Genomic DNA, 17,125 nt, shown 5'->3' with positions numbered 1-17,125 from the left:
TTCCCTGAACCACAGGGCTGTTCCTTGCCTTTGCCAGGGTTATGCCCCCTGCCTAGAAAGTCATTGCCTCTCTTCTTTATGTGGCTGCTCCTGCTTATTTTCAAGACTCCACTTGGGCATTATGTTCTCTGACCACAACTGAATCAGGTGTCTCCTTTATGTTCCCCTAACCCCTGGGACACCCCTCAGTCACAGCCCTGATCATGTGGGCTATTGCTGTTTTTGTTTATTCTCTCACTGGATTGAACTTCTTCAGACCAGGGAATGTATCCTATTTCATAGCACAGTACCTGGCAGACAGTAGGTGCTCAGGAAGTCTTCATTAGGCAATAAAATGAAGTAGCCAAACACCTGACATCATAAAATTTAATCAAAACCTGGTTTTGCATGTTTACTCAGTGCCAGATCGTGTGCTGGGCACTGTGGGTACAAAGATAAACAAGACTTATTTCCTGTCCTCAACGAGCTTTTCAGAGACAGACAAGTAAACGAGTGCACCCAAGTGTGATGAGTACTGTGACTATTGTATGTATAGGGTACATGAAGTGGGGGCACAAATAAAAGAGTGCTGGGGGCCTAGGAAAGGCCTCATAGAAGATCTGAAGCTTGAGCGTTTTGAAAGCTGAGTGGAGGCTCACCAGCTGGATGAGGGTAGAAGTTGGGGAGAAGAAGAGAGCATTCCAAGCACATGGGATATAGTCAGTCCAGGAAGAGTGATGGGAGTCCCCCTGGGGACTACGGGTTGAGGGCAAACAGAAGTTAACCAAGCGTGGGTTTCATCACATGCTTATTGTTCTGTGAACCAAGTGGAGGCATTTTCTGGACTCTGAGAACCTCTATGAAATAGTAGGAACAGTGAGACCCAAGGTGACCCAACCTCCCTAGTTATTAAGTACTTAGTTTGCTAATTTCTAGTCCAGGCCATCTTGGGGAATAGAGGTGGGGAGAAAGAAGTATAGGACATGCACACATATTCACAAAACACATGACACAAATATATACAACACACAATTCACACTTGTATATTATACAGTTTACCCACCTACAAGCCCAAATATCTGCACTTCAGAAACTGTTATACTTCAGAGAATATAACTTTAAACTCTCTACTCCTCAATGCTGACAACACTTAGGATGTGAGACATAGTTAAGGAGACTGGCTAAAAGCTAAGCTAACCTCTATTCTAGAGGATTTCTAACTTTCTATAGGCATGGAACTCTTTCTGTAAGGCAATCTTACATTGAACCCCAATATATAAAATAAAATAAAAGCTGCTTTTTAAAGCAAAAGTAGGTAGAGGTTCCGCTCTAGAACCACTGAGACATACCTGAGCACCTGGGCCTCAGTGGAACACAGGGATCAAAATTCTTTTTTTTTTTTTTTTGAGACAGAGTCTCACTCTGTTGCCCGGGCTAGAGTGCCGTGGCGTCATCCTAGCTCACAGCAACTTCAAACTCCTGGGCTCAAGCGATCCTCCTGCCTCAGCCTCCCGAGTAGCTGGGACTACAGGCATGTGCCACCATGCCCGGCTAATTTTTTCTATATATTTTTAGTTGTCCAATTAATTTCTTTCTAATTTTTAGTAGAGACGGGGTCTCGCTCTTGCTCAGGCTGGTTTCGAACTCCTGAGCTCAAGCGATCCGCCCGCCTCGGCCTCCCAGAGAGCTAGGATTACAGATGTGAGCCACCGCGCCCGGCCCAAAATTCTTTAACCTTGGAAAAAGTCAGAGCATCAATGAACTGCATATTTGTACCACATGGTTTTGCTCTTTCATACAATAACTTTGCTGTGAATTGTGTTTTGGTGAGAAGAATCAGTGTGCATTGAGAGCAACTGTAAGAAACAGCATATAATAGCCAGTGTTGTGGCTGCTGCAAGGATGTTTGATATTAAGGACATGATTACATTCAGCATACAGTCTGCTCTACAGTTGCCAATGAAGAGCAGTGCTTCTCCGGAATAATGGCTTTGTTTTTATATTCTGGGTACTCTGAACCGTGTAACTGATTATGTTTCCTTCTTTGCAATAGTTGCTAGGAAGCTCAAAGGCAATATTTTTGCCCACTTCTTGCAGGTACCCAAGAATTTATGACACATATACTTATCTCACCCTGGTTTCCTCTTATTCTCCTCCCACCCTTGCTTTCTCTTTGCTGCAATTTTCTCACTTATTTATTTTTTTATTGCTGAACTATGATGATTTTTATAAAACACCTCAAATTCTTTGTGGAAGGAGCTGGTAAAAAAAAGGTTCATAAATTTAAAATTTACTTACATATTCAATATAACAAAGTAATATACATGTCATAAATGATGAATTATCTAAAATTCACAAGCATAAAGCCCATATGTACATCATACAAATATAAAAGAGTACACACAGAACACACAGGTGCATAATTCACAATCACAACACACCCTAACATCACAAATACAAACACACACTTGTCCCCTCTCTTTGCTCCACTCCCATGCACACATGTGCACACACATACACACACACACACATACACACATGTGTCATGTACATACCAAGCTGCTCTGCGAGAAGCCGGCCCTTCTCAGTAGGAACAACCCTCTCTTCTTCCATGTCACACTTGTTCCCCACCAGAATAACCTGTGCATTGTCCCAGGAGTAGGTCTTGATCTGAGTAGCCCTAAAAAGAGACAGAGAGAGATATGTTAATCACACTGAATGTTTATAGACTGAATGCTGTTTCCCTTCCCCAAGATTCACATATTGAAGCCTAATCTTTGATGTGATGGTATTTGGAGGTGGAGCTTTGGGGAGGTAATTATGTCACGAGGATAGAGCCCTAATAAATGGGATTGGTGTCCTTATAAGAGAAAGAGGCTAGAGTTCTCTCTCTCTCTTGGCCATGTGAGGATACAACAAGAAGGTGCTGTCTCCACATACTGGAGCTGCTGGAGTCTTGATCTTGGACTTCCTAGTTCCACAACTGTGAGAAATAAATGTTTGTCATTTAAGCCACTCATTCTATGGTATTTTTGTTATAGCAGCCCAAACTGACTAAGACACACAACCTCCTAGGTCAGAAAGAGAACTATGAAGTTCAAAGAAATGGTTTCTCAGCTGGACACGGTGGCTCACACCTGTAATCCTAGCAATTTGGCAGGCTGAGGTGGGGAGACTGCTTGAGCTCAGAAGTTCAAGACCAGGCTGAGCAAGAGTGAGACACTGTCTCTACTGAAAAAATAGAAAAAATTAGCCGGGTGCAATGACACACACCTGTAGTCCCAGCTACTCGGGAGGCTGAGGCAGGAGGAGTTTGAGCCCTGGAGTTTGAGGTTGCTGTGAGCTAGGCTGATTGATGCCATGGCACTCTAGCCTGGGCAACAGAGCAAGACCCTGTCTCAAAAAAAAAAAAAAAAAAAAGAAAAGAAAAGAAAAGAAAGAAAGGAAAAGAAATGGTTTCTCTCCCACAGGGCTAGCAACATCTAAGTTACTGCCAATTAATTCAACTGAGGACAGACAGACAGACATCTGCCCCTGCTGGCTGTCACAGATGCTGACCCCTAAGCCATGGTTGCACACCTCACCTGCCTCCAATGTGTCTGGCCATCCCTCTCCTCCCTGGGCAGAGTGCTCTTTCTAAAACATGTATCTGATCACAATGTGTCCTTCATTAAAAGGCTTCTCTGGCTGTGTGATCAAGTCCAGATTCCTCAGTTCAAGACCATTCATGTCCTGTCTCTGCAGCCTCATCATCCTTCCTCCCACCTCACAAACCTTGCCACTCATTCCCCCAAAGCTCTTCCATGGCTTGTGCCTTTGCCTATACTGGGAATCCCTTCCCCACAACTAACTCACCCTCCAAGGCCCAGTGCTGATCCCTCAATGCCTTGGGGGGAGCCTTCTCAAGCTTCTCTAGATCTAGCCAGCCTCCACCTCCTCTGTGAGGCATAAACCTTCACTGAAGCCTTAGATAATGATTATTTGCAGAAACCAGTGTCAGCAGTGGTTTTCTTCACATAAGATGATTACGAGACTTTTTAAAAATACTTTTCAAATGTTTGTACTTCTCGAATTTTTGAAAGTGAGCATTTATTACTTCTATAATTAAAAACAAAATTTTAACAGAAGGACTCTTACATCGTGGAGACTTCTTTTTTGTGGGGATGGGCCTAACTCTGTCCCTCAACTACCTACCTTACTTCACCTTTTGGCCCCCTGAACATTCACACATATTACACTTAGCTGAATTTATCTGTGTCTCCCTAAGGACAGGGACAGGCAGCCTATTCATCTTTGGGATGCCAATACCCAGCACAGAACACAGAGCAGAGAAGCTGTCAATGAATGTCTGATGAATGAATGAGCCAGGGAATGGTTAATCCTGAAATAGATCTTGAATCTGACCCTACCCTTACTGACACTCAATCTAACTCAACCCTAACTGCAACGTGGACCTATTACTGACCTGCTGATCCCATCACCAACCTTCTCATCTGTGGTGAGAAGCCATTCAAAGGATGGAATTCACTCAACCACCATTTGTTGTGGGCCCACAGAGAGCCAGGTCCCCCCTTCTGGGTTCTGGAGTTTCCATGAGAGGTAGGGACTAGGCTGGGACCAAGTTGCCCAGAGGCTAAACTCAAAGGCCAGAGCTTGTGAGAGATGGACACTTGGTCTTCACACTCAAGGCAGGTAACTGGAGCCAACTCTCCTTATCTCCACATGCTACTACTCTTCCTTTCATCTTCCTCCTTCCTCCTACCCTATTCCCTCTCAGCTCCCAGATTAGCAACGTGCTCAGGCTATTCTTGGAGGAATCGTCACCAGGTGTTAAAGTCACTGTGTTCCTGAGGCAGAATGAATAGAGACTGATGGAGAAAGGAAAGAGGTCAAGCCCAACACGTAGGGAGCAGTGTGGAGACACTTGGAGAAGGAGCACATCACACCAGGGGAGGTGTGGTGGGAGAGAGGGGATGAAGAAAGGTGAGGGAAGGAAATTATGGATGGAGAAAGTAAAGGGAAGGGGAAGAGAAAAGAGAAGAAGGAAAGGAGAAAGAAGGAATGTAGAGGGAAGAAGTTCAAAAGGAAGGGGGAGAAAGGAGGAAGAAGAGGATGACTGAGAGGCAGAAAAGGAGAATACAGACCCTCTTGAATGACAGACACACTGATGGCACCCTGGGCTCTTGGTCAGAAGAGGGGAGAGTGCAGCAGGCAGCCTGCAGGTCACTCTCGGCCAAGGCTCCAAGTTGCCAACAAAGCTTCGCATACTCACAGCAACTGTTCCTTGGGAGAAGAGAAGTCCTCAAAGAATAGCTGTCGGGCAAAAGGGAGTAGGAGACAAGCTTGGCACTGGCCAGCACTGCTGCCGTGTGCCTGGCTCGCTCAGCCTCTCTGATTCTAAGAACAGCCACCGCACAGAAGCTCCACCTTCTGCCATCCTCATCTGGGGGGCACTGGTTCCTGGCCCCTCCCTCTCATGTGTCTTCCCCTCATGCTCCCTTCTCCCATGAGTAATGCCCCAGGAAGGAAGACTTCGGTTGCTCAGAGGTTGTACCTCTGGGGTGCTGTACTAATTTCCATTGTATATTAAACCTTTATGAACTTGAACTGGATGTGCTCTTGAACCCCCAGCGAAGCCCAGGAATAAACTTTATAGAGAAGTGCTATGTAGATGCACTCTCCCCTATAGCTTGAGTAATCTTCCTAAAACCTATTGGTTTCCATTCAAATGTCAGGAGATAGAATCCAAACTCCTTATGCCAGCACACAAAATCCTTCACAATCTATGTCATTCCTACTTTCTTGCCTTTGCACATCTGTATTCTTTTTCTGGAACATTCTTACCCATTTGTGCCTTGGGCTAACTCCTATTCATCTTTAAAAGTGCAGCATCTGTGTCAGCAACTCCAAGGCACCTTCCCTGACTCCCTAAACTGGCTCAGAGAGCCTTCTGCTGGGTTCCCACAACCCAGATGTCTCTCTTCATCACTACACCTATCCCATGATATTTTCATTGCCTGCTTACTAATCTGTCTTCTCCTCTCATCTGTGAGCTCCTTGAGGGCAGGAGCCCTGTCTCATTCATCTGGGTTTCCCTAGCACACAGCACAGGGCCTAGCACATGATAGGTTTTTACGAGCAGTCTGATGAATAAATGAGTGAATGAGTCTTGTACCAGTCTTGGACAGCATTGAAGGATTCCTCATTGGTGATGTCATACATCAGAATGAAGCCCATGGCCCCACGGTAATAGGCTGTTGTGATGGTCCGGTACCGCTCCTGCCCAGCTGTGTCCTGGGGGGAAAAGGAAAGAATTAGTTTCTTAGAAAGTCTCCTTTAGTTCCTAAAAAGTCCCTAAGGCAATTAAGTAAAAATCTGAGGCATATGTAAGGAGCACCTATTATGTGTCTTGTATTGTGCTTGGTGACTAGAATAAAGTAGTTTTTAAAACCTCATGGAAATCAATAAGAAAATAATTAAAATCCCAATAGAAAAATGGACAAGAGGTATAAACAAGTCACAGAAGAAATGTAAGTGGATCATTATTATATAAAAGTTTTATCAGCCGGGCAAGGTAGCTCACACCTGTAATCCTAGCACTCTGGGTGGCCGAGGTTGCAAGTATCGCTTGAGGTCAGGAGTTGGAGACCAGTCTGAGCAAGAATGAGACTCCGTCTCTATTAAAAATAGAAAAAATTAGCCAGGTGTGGTGGGTGCACATCTGCAGTCCCAGCTACTCAGGAGGCTGAGGCAGGGGGATCACTTGAGCCCAGGAGCTCGAGGTTGCAGTGATCTATGCTGATGCCATTGTACTCTAGCCCAGGGGACAGAGCAAGACTCTGTCTCAAAAAAAAAAAAGTTTTATCCTTATTTTTAATAATAATTTCCATTATAGATGATGATGTACTGAGATGCACAACCTCACACCTTGCTTGTGGGAGTGGAACTTGGTTCAACCTTTCTGGAAATATAATTTATTAATAGAAGTCTCCAGAGCATACTCTTTGATCCAGAAATATTCCTTTTAAAATTTTCTCTTATAAAAATAGAAAATCAGACAAATATGTATACATAAAGATGTTTGTTACAGCTTTATTTAGACAATAAAAAGTATTATCAACTTATATATTCAACAACAGGAGAATGATTAAAATGTAAGAATTTTTGCCTATACTCCTAGCACTCTGGGAGGCCAAGGTGAGAAGACTGCTTGAGCTTAGGGGTTCGAGACCAGCCTGAGCAAGAGTGAGAGCTCATCTCTACTAAAATAGAAAAATAAAAAAAGAAGCAGGGAGGAAAAAAAAAAAAGAAAAATAGCCAGGCACAGTGGCACATGCCAGTAGTCCCAGCTACTCAGGAGGCAGAGGCAATAAGATCACTTGAGCCCAGTAGTTCGAAGTTGCTGTGAGCTATGATGATGCCACTGCAACAGAGTGAGACTCTGTCCTAGGGCAACAGAGTGAGACTCTATCCAGGGGAACAGAATGAGACTCTGTCTCCCCTCCCCCGCAAAAAAGAATTTTTTATGTAAGTTTATATACGTAAGAATATTTAATGACATGAGACAATGCTTGCATGTGTGATATAAGATCAGTTTTGTAACTATATATGTCCAGAAGAAAACTGGAAAAAAAAAATGTGAAAATGTTAATAGAGATTATATCTGAATAAGTGACAAGAATTTTTCTGGGATTTTTATTTTCTTTATGTATCTTTATTTTCTCTACAATGGGCATGTATTACTCTTATACAAGGAAAAATAAACTAACATTGAAACACTTTTTTTAAAAACGACTAAGACAATTCTTGATCTCAAGCAGCTGACAGTCTAGTTGGAAAGATAAACATGTAAGAAAGCAGCAAAGACAAGCCCAACAGCAAAGTTATTGGAGCACACTGGGATGCTTCACAAATGCCCACACAGTGAGAATCACCCAATCTTCTCTGCATCATTACAGTTTTAGAATGTGTGATGCTTGAGGATGCATAAAACATTTCCTCACATATTATCTCATTTAAACTTTATAAAATCCCTGTAAGTCATTACTATTCACATTTTATAGTTGAGAATGCAAAAAAAATGCAGAAAGGGTAAGTGACTTTCCCAAGGTCACAAAGCTGGTGACAGAAGCTAGGCCTTAAATCTAGGACTTCTGATTCCACGTCCAATGCATGTACCACTACACCTCAATCAATGGAAGATTGATTTATTTGCAAGCGTCTACTGAAAACTATTTATAATGATAGTAAAAGTAAATAGTGAGAACAATAATAAGTACAGCATGCCATTATTTTTACATACATTGTACCCATTATCCACAAACTTTAGAAAAACCCTGTCGTATATATGCTGTTACTCTCTTCTTCTACAGATGAGGAAAATATGGTTCATTCAAAACAAATCTGTCTGACTCCTACACCCATTATAATATACTGGCTCAGCCATGAAACATACTTTGTGTGATATAAACATGGATCAAGCACCATCGGAAGCCTCAGTAGAGTTGTGGAGGTGGCTAAGACATAACAGCAAACTGATAATTAGCAAAATGAGGCAATATGTCATCAGTACCAGATAAGTGGTACAGAGAAAATGTGTCACACAAGTTCAGGTAAGGCAGAAACGTTGTTGTTTGGGGTAGGTATGGAAGACGTCAAAGTAGAGATAGTGTATTCATTAGAATAGGCTGGGTTCTTCGGGTACAAGCAATCCCAAAATCTCAACCTAAGCAACAGGTTTTATTTTCACTACTATTACATATCCATTAAGGGCTGACTGAGTGCTCTGCTTTTTGTCTTCCTTATTGCAGGATAAAGACTGACAGAGCAGCTACCAGAGGGAAAGAATTATATTGGCTCTTAAAACTGTTACTTTTCCCATTTCACCAGCCAAAGCAAGTCACATACCCACAGCCACCTTCCAAGGAGTAAGAAAGTGCAATACTGTAATATGCCCAGAAAAAAATCAGAAATATCTGGTAGACAGCACAATGACTCCCATGGGTGGAATCTGCACCAAGCCCAGGAGCATCACCTGAAGACCGGCTTATCTGGCAACATAAAGAGAACAACTTTTCTAAAGAAGAGTTTTCCAAGCAGAAAAGTGAAGGACAAGTGTTTTAGCAGAAGTGAGAGTTTTTGACAGTGAATACTCCAGAATAACTTAAGAAATGGTAGGAGATGGGAAATGGGTAGGTGATGAAGCCAGAAAGTACCCTGAATGCTATGCTATGGGGTATAAACTCTATCTCTTGAGATCAAAGATTTGAGGCAGGGGATTAACATAATTAGATCTGAGCTTTAGAAAGATCACTCTGGCAGTGGTGTAGAGAATGGATCAGAAGGAAAAGAGATGGGAGGCAAGAAAAATGGTTAGAAGATCTTTGCAGTGGTTTAGATGAGACCAGGTAAGGATTTAAACCAGAGTGGTGGCAACAGGGATAGAGCCGGAATAGATTCATTGAGGTCTTTAAGAGGTAAAAATGATAGGGCACAGTGACTGATTAGATGTGAAGAGATGAAAAATTAAAGATAACAGTTATGTTTCTGTCAGGGCTCAGCTTCTCCATGTCCTCAGCAATTCAGCTCTGTCCAGACTTGCACAACCTTACTGCACAAAACAAAACCTGCATTTAACATACCCATGCTACTTGGAGAACACATGAGTCACCATCTCCTGTTCATTAAACAAAGTCTTTGAGTATCTTACTCTTCATCTCAATTAGCTTATCGGAATATTTCTTCTGACAACATATAGCAGTTCTCCCTAAGAGTTCTGACAAATACAGTTTTCTCCAGTTCATGAATGAGTAGGTGGGGCTAATGCAGCTGGTGATTTTAAGTTGAAGCCAATGCTCATTTAACATTCTGAAAATCCTAGGGCCCTTAAGAATTATGCTAAATCTACTCTGCCTGTGCTCTAGAAATGGAACAACAAAGCACGAATGACAGCACATCTGTTTACAGCATAGTTTACTGAATATTTTAAGCCCAATGTTAAGAACAGTTGCTCGAAAAAAAGAAACAAAGAAACATTCCTTTCAAAATATTACTGCTCGTTGACAATGCACCTTGTTACCCAAAAGCCCTGATAGAGATGTACAAGGAGATGAGTGCTGTTTCCATGCCTGTTAACACAACGTCAAGGAGTAATTTTGACTTTCAAGTCTTATTATTTGGATCTGGGCAAAGTAAACTGAAAATCTTCTGGAATGTTTTTACCATTCCAGATGCCATTAAGAACACTTGTGATTCATGGGAGGAGGTCAAAATACCAACATTTACAGGAGTTTGGAACAAGTTGATTCCAAACTTTGGAATCATGGATGACTTTGAGGGGTTCAAGACTTTAGTGGAGAAAGTAAATGCAGATGTGGAAACAGCAAGAGAACTAGAATTAGAAGTGGAGCCTGAAGATGGGACTGAATTGCTGCAATCTCATGATAAAACTTGAAAGGATGAGAAGTTGTTTCTTATGGATGAGCAAAGAACATGGTTTCTTGAGATGGAAACTACCCCTGGTGAAGATCCTGTGAACATCATTGAAATGACAACGAAGGATTTAGAATATTATGTAAAATTAGTTGATAAAGCAGTGGCAGGGTTTGAGAGGATCAACTTAAACTTTGAAAGAAGTTCTACCATGGGTAAAATGCTGTCTAACGGCTTTGCATGCTACAGAAAAATCTTTTGTGGAATGAAGAGTCAGTTGATGCAGCAAACTTCATTGTCTTATTTTTAAAAATTGCCACAGGCTGGGCTCATTGGCTTGTGCCTGTAATTCCAGTGCTTTGGGGAGGCTGAGGCAGGAGGATCACTTGAGCCCAGGAATTTGAGGTTGTGGTGAGCTATGATGATGCCACTGCACTCTAGCCTAGGCAACAGAATGAGACCCTGTTTCAAAAAATAAAAAAAATTTCCACAGCCACCCCAATCTTCAGGAACTTCCACCCTGATCAATCAGCAGCCATCAACATCAAGGCAAGACCCTCCACCAGCAAAAAGATTACCATTCACTAAAAGCTCAGATGATTGTTAGCATTTTTTACCAATAAAGTATTTTTTAATTAATGTAGGTACGTTGTTTTTTAGACAGAATGTTATTGCACACTTACTAGACTATAGTATAGTGTAAACATGACTTTTATATGCACTAGGAAACCAAAACATTCATGTAACTTGCTTTATTGCAAGATTCATTTTATTGCAGTGGTCTGGAACTAAACCTGCAATATCTCCAACGTATGCCTGCACCTACTTCACAGAGTTTTGTCAGGATTAAGAAAGTTATTATAAGTAAAATGCTTCGAACAGTTGCTGGTGCATAGTAAATGTTGTATAGGCATCAGTTACTGTTTTTGCACTTCCAGAGTCAGCCCCCAGAGCAGGGCCAGTGTCCCAGGATCTGCCTGGCTGGAGTGGATGGATCTCATGTCATGTGTCCCTTCCTTGTCCATTCAAACCGGCCCAGAGCTGCCACCACCCAGAGTCTCAATATGATGTTTCTCTTAAAGAGTAGCAATATGGGCCAGGTGCAGTGGCTCATGTCTGCAATGCTAGCATTTTGAGAGGCCAAGGCAGGAGGATTGCTTGAGCCCAGGAGTCTGAGACCAGCCTGAGCAAGAGCGAGACCACGTCTCTACAAAAAACAGAAAAATTAGCTGGGCATGGTGGTGCGCATCCACAGTCCCAGCTAGCTACGCAGGAGGCTAAAGTGTGAGGATGGCTTGAACCCTGGAGTTTGATGTCGCAATGAGCTATGATGATGCCATTGCACACTAGCCAGGTGACAGAGTGAGACTTTGTCTCAAAAAAAAATTATTAAGCCTTAGTTTCCACATCTGTGAAGTGGTGATAATAATACCAACTTTGAAGTGGTTGTGTGAGAATTACAGATAATGAATGGGTAGAGCCTGTCAAGGCACTGAGCACATGGTAGGTGCTAAATAAAGCTCATAGTAGGTGCTGTTATTACTGTTGATATGGTTGTCATTATTTCACTTAAACAAAAGCAAGATTGGAAACACAACCATCCAGCTCTCACCATCCTGTGCTCAATGGAAAGTAGCCCAGAGAATTGCTTCTGAACCTCCCTCTATCTTTTATTTTTAAAAATCACATTGACAAACATTGATTCCCCTCCCATTGATGAAAGTCAGAAATAGAACCAAAGAAGAGACAGGAAGGAGGAGAAAGAAAGAGGAATGACTCACTGGCTACTTGAGGCAGAAGACCATGTCATCAAGAGCAATCAATTCACTTTTACACAGCAGACATTCATTGAGCTCTTCATATCGGCAGAGCATTGTGTCAGAGAACAGCAGGAGCAAGCTTCTGCCCTGCCTCCCACAGCCCCGTCAGTGTGGCAGACAGACACATGGGCAAGAGGGAAGGGGACTAATGTCAAATGAACACCTACTATGTGCCAGGCACTTTGACAAGTGCTTTATATATGAGATTCATTTATTATTTGTAGTAACAAAACTGTTAATTGAGGATTGCTATGTGCCAGGCACATGCTAAGCACTTTTCCTATTTTATTTAATTTTCAAAATAGCCTTCTAAAATACTATTACCTCTGTTTACAGATGAGGAAAAGTTAAGTAACTTGCCTAAGATCTTGCAGCCAGGTCATTGCAGACTGAAATTCAAACCTGGGTCTGTCTGATTTCAAAGCCTGTGCTCTTTCCAGGATTCCCTTTACGTCATTTCTCTTAATTGTGTCCAGCCTGAAGCAGAACAAATTTGAGTCTCCATTTTACATATGAATTAACAGAGGGTCTTAGAAGTCAACTAAATTGCTAAAGTCATAAGCGATAAGGAGGCAGAATTAGAATTCAAATTCTGTCTTTCAATGGATGCATTTCCAGTACAGCCTAAAGTATTCTAGATCCTCCTCAGCCCCAGCTTTCATTTTAAAGCTTACATGAAATCACATGTGTCTGGTACACAGGTGCTCAACTATTATTCAGTCCAGCACAGACCTTTCATTTCTGTGTGGTATTTCCTCATGGTCATTTATAAATGCCACACTCATTTCTGCTCCATATTTCTGTTCATGCTATACTCTCTGCCACATGTGCCCTCTCCCAGCTTCTCTGCTTGTCTTGACCATCAGATTGAGGAATTCTAGAGTTAAAAGGAAATCTTAGAAGTTATTGAATCCACCCTCTCACTCAAAATATAAATTCCTTCCAAAGCATACTTGTATTGAGTGTTTCCAATGTTGGACGCCCACCTCGCACGGCAGCCATTCCACTGATGCGTAGTTCTGCCTGTTAGATTTCTTCCTTTTGTTGAGCTGAAATCTACATGTGGTAATTTCTATCCATTGATTTAACTCTGTTCTCTGGAGACACAAAAAATAAATCTAATTCTTCACTCATGTGGCAGACTTCCAAATATTTAAATCCTTATGTTTGTTTCACTCTCAGAGTTTACAAAGTTTTTTTCTTATTATCTCAGTTAATTCTTAGAGAAACCCTGTGAGAGAAAGACCAATATCTCTATTCCACAAAAGGGGCTACTGAGGATTGAAGAGGTAAAAGACAGGGAATGATGAAAAGGGGCTTAAATAAATCCAGATTTTCTGTCTCCAAGAGACCAGTGCTCTTTTCACAAGGCTACATCACTGATGTTTTAAATCACCTGTCCCAGGGACCTTGACAATTGCCAGAATGACCAGAACACTGAAGGGAACCAACTGAGGAAGGAAGATGTTTAGCTCTCGGCGGAGTAGTTCTGCTATGTTCAAATATCTAAAGTGGCTAAAGGGTTTACCTTCTTTCTTTTCTTTCAAATCTTCCCTTGGCACTGAATATATGCCAAGCATTGGCTATGTCCTGAAGATAAACACATGAATACAACACGGTACTTGTTTAAAGTCTACAATGTATGTTTACTGTAGAAGGTACACAGGAGCTGGATGGGGGTTCTGAAGCAGGAGAAGCCCATCCCCATAGAGCCTTCCTAGTGCCTTTCCTTAAGGTAACATTTTTCCTTCAGAGCTCAGCTCAGCAGAGAAGCTTCCCTGACCATCCTGGCAAAGTCAAATGCCCCAATTATATGCTTTTCTGGCACCATGTGCTTCTCCTTGGTAGCTCTCACCCCCACTGTAATTTTGTATTTAGCTGTGTAATTATTTGATTAAGGTCTGTCTCTCCTGCCAAACTGCAAGTGCCACGAGAACAGGATGTCTGGTTCTACTTACTATTGTGTCTCCAGTACCTGGCACAGCACCTGGAACATAAGGCTAGAGTGCTCCGATAAATATTAAAACTTGTTGAAAGGATGGATTTACTGGGTGTCTGCAACATTTTGGATGGAGCACACAGTATGTCAGATAGTTCTTTCTAAAATCGAAATCTCATCATCACCCTCTATGTCTACCTCCCTTCCCTGGGTTCCCATAGCCCATATGATGGAGTCTAAGCTTCTCATTAGATACAGACTTTTTCAGGATCTAGCTCAGGCTTTCCTTCCAGTTCTTTCTCTCTCATTCCTTGACTGAACCAATGAACTCCAGTTTTGCCTAACTACCTGTGGTTTCCCAAACACACTGCTCCTTCACTGGGCTTTTGCATATGCTGATCTTTGCCTGGAAGGCCCTTCCCTTTAATAATTCACAACCTTATTCAAAGGTCACATCCTCTCTGGTTTTCCCTGACCTCCTTTGACCCCACAAAGTAACTTCCTTCCCTGCTCTTTAATGGTTTGGCATTATATCATTGCACATATCACATTTATTATAGTTACCTGGGGCGGGGGTGGTGTTTTTTTGTTCTTGTTTTTGTTTTTTTGAGACAGAATCTTCTTGCTCTGTCCCCCTGGCTAGAGTGCAGTGGCATCATCATAGCTCACTGCAACCTCAAACTCCTGGGCTCCAGCAATACTCCTGCCTCAGTCTCTCAAGTGGCTGAGATTATAGGTGCACACCACAATGCCTGGCTAATTTTTCTATCTTTAGTAGAGAAGGGGTCTCGCTTCTGCTTAGCCTGGTCTCAAACTCCTAAGCTCAAGCAATCCTGCCACCTCAACCTCCCAGAGTGCTAGGGTTATAGATGTGAGCCACTGTGGCCAGCCTTACTGGTTTTATCTGTCTCTTCTTTCAAGTTATGAGCACCTAGAGACCATATCATATCTAGCTAAATCCCAGGCCATCACCTGACACATAGTAGGAACTTAGTAAGAATGCTAGTGAATGAAACTCAAGGGCTGACTATATGCTGAGTAGAGAAAACTCATTTAGAACTTCAGGGCTGGTTGGAATAGGGTCCGTGAGACCATACATATCACCTCCTTTTTCTGGACACTTTCCAAATTATAGACAAAGAGAGGAAGGCCTAGAGCAGTGACAAGTTGGGAGGTCACACAAAGAGTGGGAGGTTATCTTGGGGGCTGGCTGCTCCCCCAGCCAGACTCCTCTCTTTCTTCAATTCACTTCCTCCAGGCCAGATTAGGGGCTGGGATGATGAGCGCCAGGGAGGCAGGTAACTAGAGCTTTCAAGCTGGCTCTCCCCACACCCCACCCTCCGACCTACAGCTGCTCAGCTCCGCTCCTTTGTATTTAGCAGCAGCTGGGAGCCAAGGCATTATGTCCCATGGGAATGGGAGGAAACTGGAAGGAGAGAGCTCTTCAGGAAGGAGAGAGCAGTTCAGTGGAGCCTAGGAGAAGCAGAGGACTGAGGAGTGGTAAAAATGGTCCTTTGCAGCTAGCTTAATGTTACACCTCTCTGTCCTCAGCACTATAGTCCACATTACAGAGTACCCTGCAGTTTACAAGCACTTTTGTTACATCACCTCACTGGATCCTGACGATGACCCTGTGATGCAGACTTTTCAGAGCCAGAAGAAGTCAGTCTTAGAGCTCATCAATTCCGACTCCTTTATTCTACAGATAGGGAAACTGAGACCTGGACACTCAGTGACTTTCCCAAGGTCACACAGCTACTTACTTTTTGGCTTGTCTGGGACTAAAATCCAAATATTCTGCCTCCACATCCAGTGCTCTTTCCAGCACACCATGTATCATTGCCACTACTGATTTTTCCAAGGACACATAGGTAGTAACTGCCTAGAACCTTGAGGGCAGAGGACAGGAAAGGGGTCATCGGAATCCAGGATTGAGGATTAGAAAGCACTTCTCTGCCCTCTGAAATCCCATCTAACCTTTGAGGTCCGGGTCAAAGTGCACCTATTCTGGGAAATCCTTCAGGATCCAGAGTCAAAATTCATCATCATTCCTTCTGGGCTTCCACAGCATGTACTTGAGCCTTTATTTTAGCCATGGCAGAGCTCAGAATATTAGAGCTAGAAGGTCCTTTTAAGGGTAATTGATTCCTCGTGTATTTACTGAGCTTATGCTGTGCCAGTGAATAAGACCCATGTGATCCCTGCCCTCAGGACTCTCACAGTCTAGTGGGGAAGTTACCATGCGTGGGACAAATCCCATGCTAGGTACACACAAGGTCAACTCCCTTATTTTACAGATGGGAAATACACACCAGAGGGACAAGTGTCCTGTATTATTTTTGGCATTGGTCTCATAAAACCCTCAAAAACTCAAAACTCAAAAACTCTCATGGATGTGGCTGTTGATTTCCACAATTTCCACTAAGATACAGGTACCACATTTTACTTCAAGCAGGTAAACTGAAGGTCATAGGGCTTCCTTTCATTGTTCCTCAATGTATGTGGCATATAAATATTCTTTGAATGAATGGATCACAGCACCTATATCAGGAATTTGTTTCCACTCCCATCTCTCTCTCTCTCATTTAGACTGTGGAGGAGGGGCTGTGCCTTGTCATTTCTGTGCCCTCAATGTCCACAGCAATACTTGAAACCTGGCAGGTACTCCAAAAATATTGAATGAACAAAGAAATGAATGAATGAGGGAAGGGTGGATAATATTGCCCTAAACATCTCTGTTGCCCTAAATAACAAAGATAACATCCCCAAAACACACACCCCTCTTCTTGAAACACCCTCTTTCCTTGGCTTCTGTGAAACCTCACCTCAACAGTTCTCTCCCTTCTTCTCTGTCTGCCCCTGCTCTGTCTCCTACACTGGCTCCTTATTCTCCCCTGGGCCCTGACTTCCAAGTTTCAGATGGAAATTTCCAACTGTCTCCTAGATATCTCCACTT

At 42.7% G+C, this 17,125-nt stretch overlaps 1 protein-coding gene across 1 annotated transcript in view; it reads right to left on the bottom strand.

The window, feature by feature from the left end:
- Nucleotides 1–17,125, bottom strand: part of RAB3B (RAB3B, member RAS oncogene family) — a 57,725-nt gene that overhangs the window by 10,580 nt on the left and 30,020 nt on the right. Inside the window, exons 3-4 of the mRNA XM_012639396.1 lie at nucleotides 6,155–6,273; nucleotides 2,535–2,659 (exon numbers count right to left, since the gene is read on the bottom strand). Of these exons, the coding sequence (XP_012494850.1) occupies nucleotides 2,535–2,659; nucleotides 6,155–6,273 (244 nt within the window). The remainder of the gene's footprint in view (nucleotides 1–2,534; nucleotides 2,660–6,154; nucleotides 6,274–17,125) is intronic.

Source organism: Propithecus coquereli, unplaced genomic scaffold (assembly GCF_000956105.1).
Source record: "Propithecus coquereli isolate 6110/MARCELLA unplaced genomic scaffold, Pcoq_1.0 Scaffold14, whole genome shotgun sequence".
Classification (NCBI taxonomy): Eukaryota; Metazoa; Chordata; class Mammalia; order Primates; family Indriidae; genus Propithecus; species Propithecus coquereli.
This window is presented reverse-complemented; position numbering and strand designations above follow the sequence as displayed.